The sequence below is a fragment of the Amphimedon queenslandica genome, unplaced genomic scaffold, assembly GCF_000090795.2.
Source record: "Amphimedon queenslandica unplaced genomic scaffold, v1.1 AMPQUscaffold_10207, whole genome shotgun sequence".
NCBI lineage: Eukaryota > Metazoa > Porifera > Demospongiae > Haplosclerida > Niphatidae > Amphimedon > Amphimedon queenslandica.
The window spans coordinates 3,592-5,602 of record NW_003549522.1 but is presented as its reverse complement, the minus strand read 5'-3'; the positions used below and the strand labels follow the sequence as shown (position 1 = coordinate 5,602).

General features: G+C 35.5%; 1 protein-coding gene and 1 long non-coding RNA gene across 2 annotated transcripts in view; both read left to right on the top strand.

Annotated features, from left to right (window-relative positions):
- The first annotated feature begins 386 nt into the window (after nucleotides 1-386).
- Nucleotides 387-1,294, top strand: LOC105315445 (uncharacterized). Its single transcript, XR_898196.2, has 2 exons — nucleotides 387-528; nucleotides 1,064-1,294. It is a non-coding gene; the product is annotated as an uncharacterized LOC105315445 (long non-coding RNA).
- Nucleotides 1,295-1,301: 7 nt separating this feature from the next.
- LOC105315446 (neurotrypsin-like) overlaps nucleotides 1,302-2,011 on the top strand; it is a gene marked incomplete at its 3' end in the record, with an annotated part of 3,989 nt that continues 3,279 nt past the window's right edge. The window contains exon 1 of the mRNA XM_011410099.1: nucleotides 1,302-1,509. Within this exon, the coding sequence (XP_011408401.1) occupies nucleotides 1,302-1,509 (208 nt within the window). The remainder of the gene's footprint in view (nucleotides 1,510-2,011) is intronic.

Here is a 2,011-nt window from a genome sequence, read left to right as displayed (position 1 = left end):
ATAATTACACTGAGAAAAGGCGTGATGAGCCACACCTTTTAATTTACCTATTTTTGAGGATTTAATTTTTGCGATTTTGTTCAAATTCACAAAAATTTTGGGCCACAGAAATTTCTAATTATACGGTACTAATTTTTGCAATTTTGCTCTTTTTCCCAATTAATAACTGTTAATAAACCTAAATTACTAATAAATGCAAGTACTAATTTTTGCGATTTTAAAGCCACTCGCAAAAAATGCAAAAAATTAGTACTCGCAAATAATAGTGGCTATATAGTATTTATGCTTGCGTTGCAAACTGCACTGCGTGTTAATGGTGTGATTTTAATTTTGTGACGGAGCAAAGAACCTTGAAGCATTAAAATTCACAAAAAAAATTTACCAAAAAATAAACAGACATACGATATGTATAATAAATATCTTTAGGTGAAAGTATTTGTAGAGAAACAGTCTGGTAGAAAATTTACGGAGTTCAAGGCCATTTCATTTCGCTCTCAAGTGGTAGAAGGAGTGAATTACATTATTAAAGTAAGAGATACTGTGGGGTCAGTGAGTCAAATGGCATAGATACCAGCACTAACCTGGGATCCTCCCTTAGGGTTAGGTTTGGTTAAGGGGTTGGGGCAATTTTAAGTTTAACCTTAATTTTGGTGATGAATATCCCAGTTGGTAATATTAGTGGGGGGGAGGGTTCATCTTAATTGTTGCATTTTGGAAAATGAATGTACCACAAGAAATAATCATAGCCTAACACATAAAGAAAGTCACTAATTAAATTAATAAATCCACTAATATTATAGTTGTAGGCTGTATAGCTGATGCTTTGCTTTAAGATTAAATAGACTTGATTTTGTATCTGTCAAATTATTTAGTATAGCTGCTTATTTTCAAAGTTGCTTTTTTACAATCCCTTGATGATAGATGGTGTCTTTGATTCTTTGCAAGTCAACCTATAATTTGCAAAAAGTGATCTGTGGTTTCATTGTTATAATAATCGTTACATTGATAATTATAATCTGTATTCCATAAGATATTAAATTTTATACTATTGCCGGTACTTTAGGTATGTGTTGGTGATGGTCAAAATGATTACATAATGTTGCGTGTCCATGAGAATCTTGATGGAGGGGTAACTCTCCTTGCCTACCAATTGGACAAGACAAAGGATGACCCAATTCTGATTAATTTCTGATCATTATTTTTTGCTGTTACATACATGTAACTGATTTAATCAATTCTAAATTCTAAATGTCATTACCTGTGTACTTAAGAGCTGTACTACTTATGCTGAAAAGATTATAATGGTGCCAAATGCTGCTTCTACTGCATGGCCTCATCACCTGTTCTCATATCGTGCAGATAAATATACCAAAGAACTCAGAGTCCCTGATAGTATTGGGAGATCACAGCACTCTCGGCTGACTTGGGATGGATATTTTCATAGGTGCTCACCTTCGCAGCTTCGGGACTCATTGAGTGCTGGGAATTATTTCTATAATGTGACTGGCTGTAATTTATCAGTATAGTTGGTTTCAGTTGAGTTGCCCAAGCACCATCCCTTATAACTTTTTTATTACTAATGCTAGCAACCTGAAACTTAGTATAGTTGCATAACGGGTTCTTCCGAAAATCTGTAGCAATTTTTGAGTCTCTAGGTACTCTGGAAGATTCTGAATGGGTTCTTCCGCTCTAGTTCAAAGGGGCCGCCATGATGAATCATTACGTTCAAGCTTACATCACACTCTTGAATATCATTTGCATCTCATTATTATTTTAACAAAATTAATGTTTTTTATTTTATAAAATAAAAACAGACAAGGTCCTCTAAAGAAGCAGGCATTCAACTAGCAGTCTATACTACTGGAAAACAGCTGCTATACCTGTCTACAGCCTTCTTGATCGCCGTTATTCTTCATTAGACTCAACCCGGCTAGCACCTAGGTTAGTCTCGCTAGCCAGACCATTCCCCAGCCTCCACCCCAATGACTGCAGGCTGGGGAATGGTCTGGCT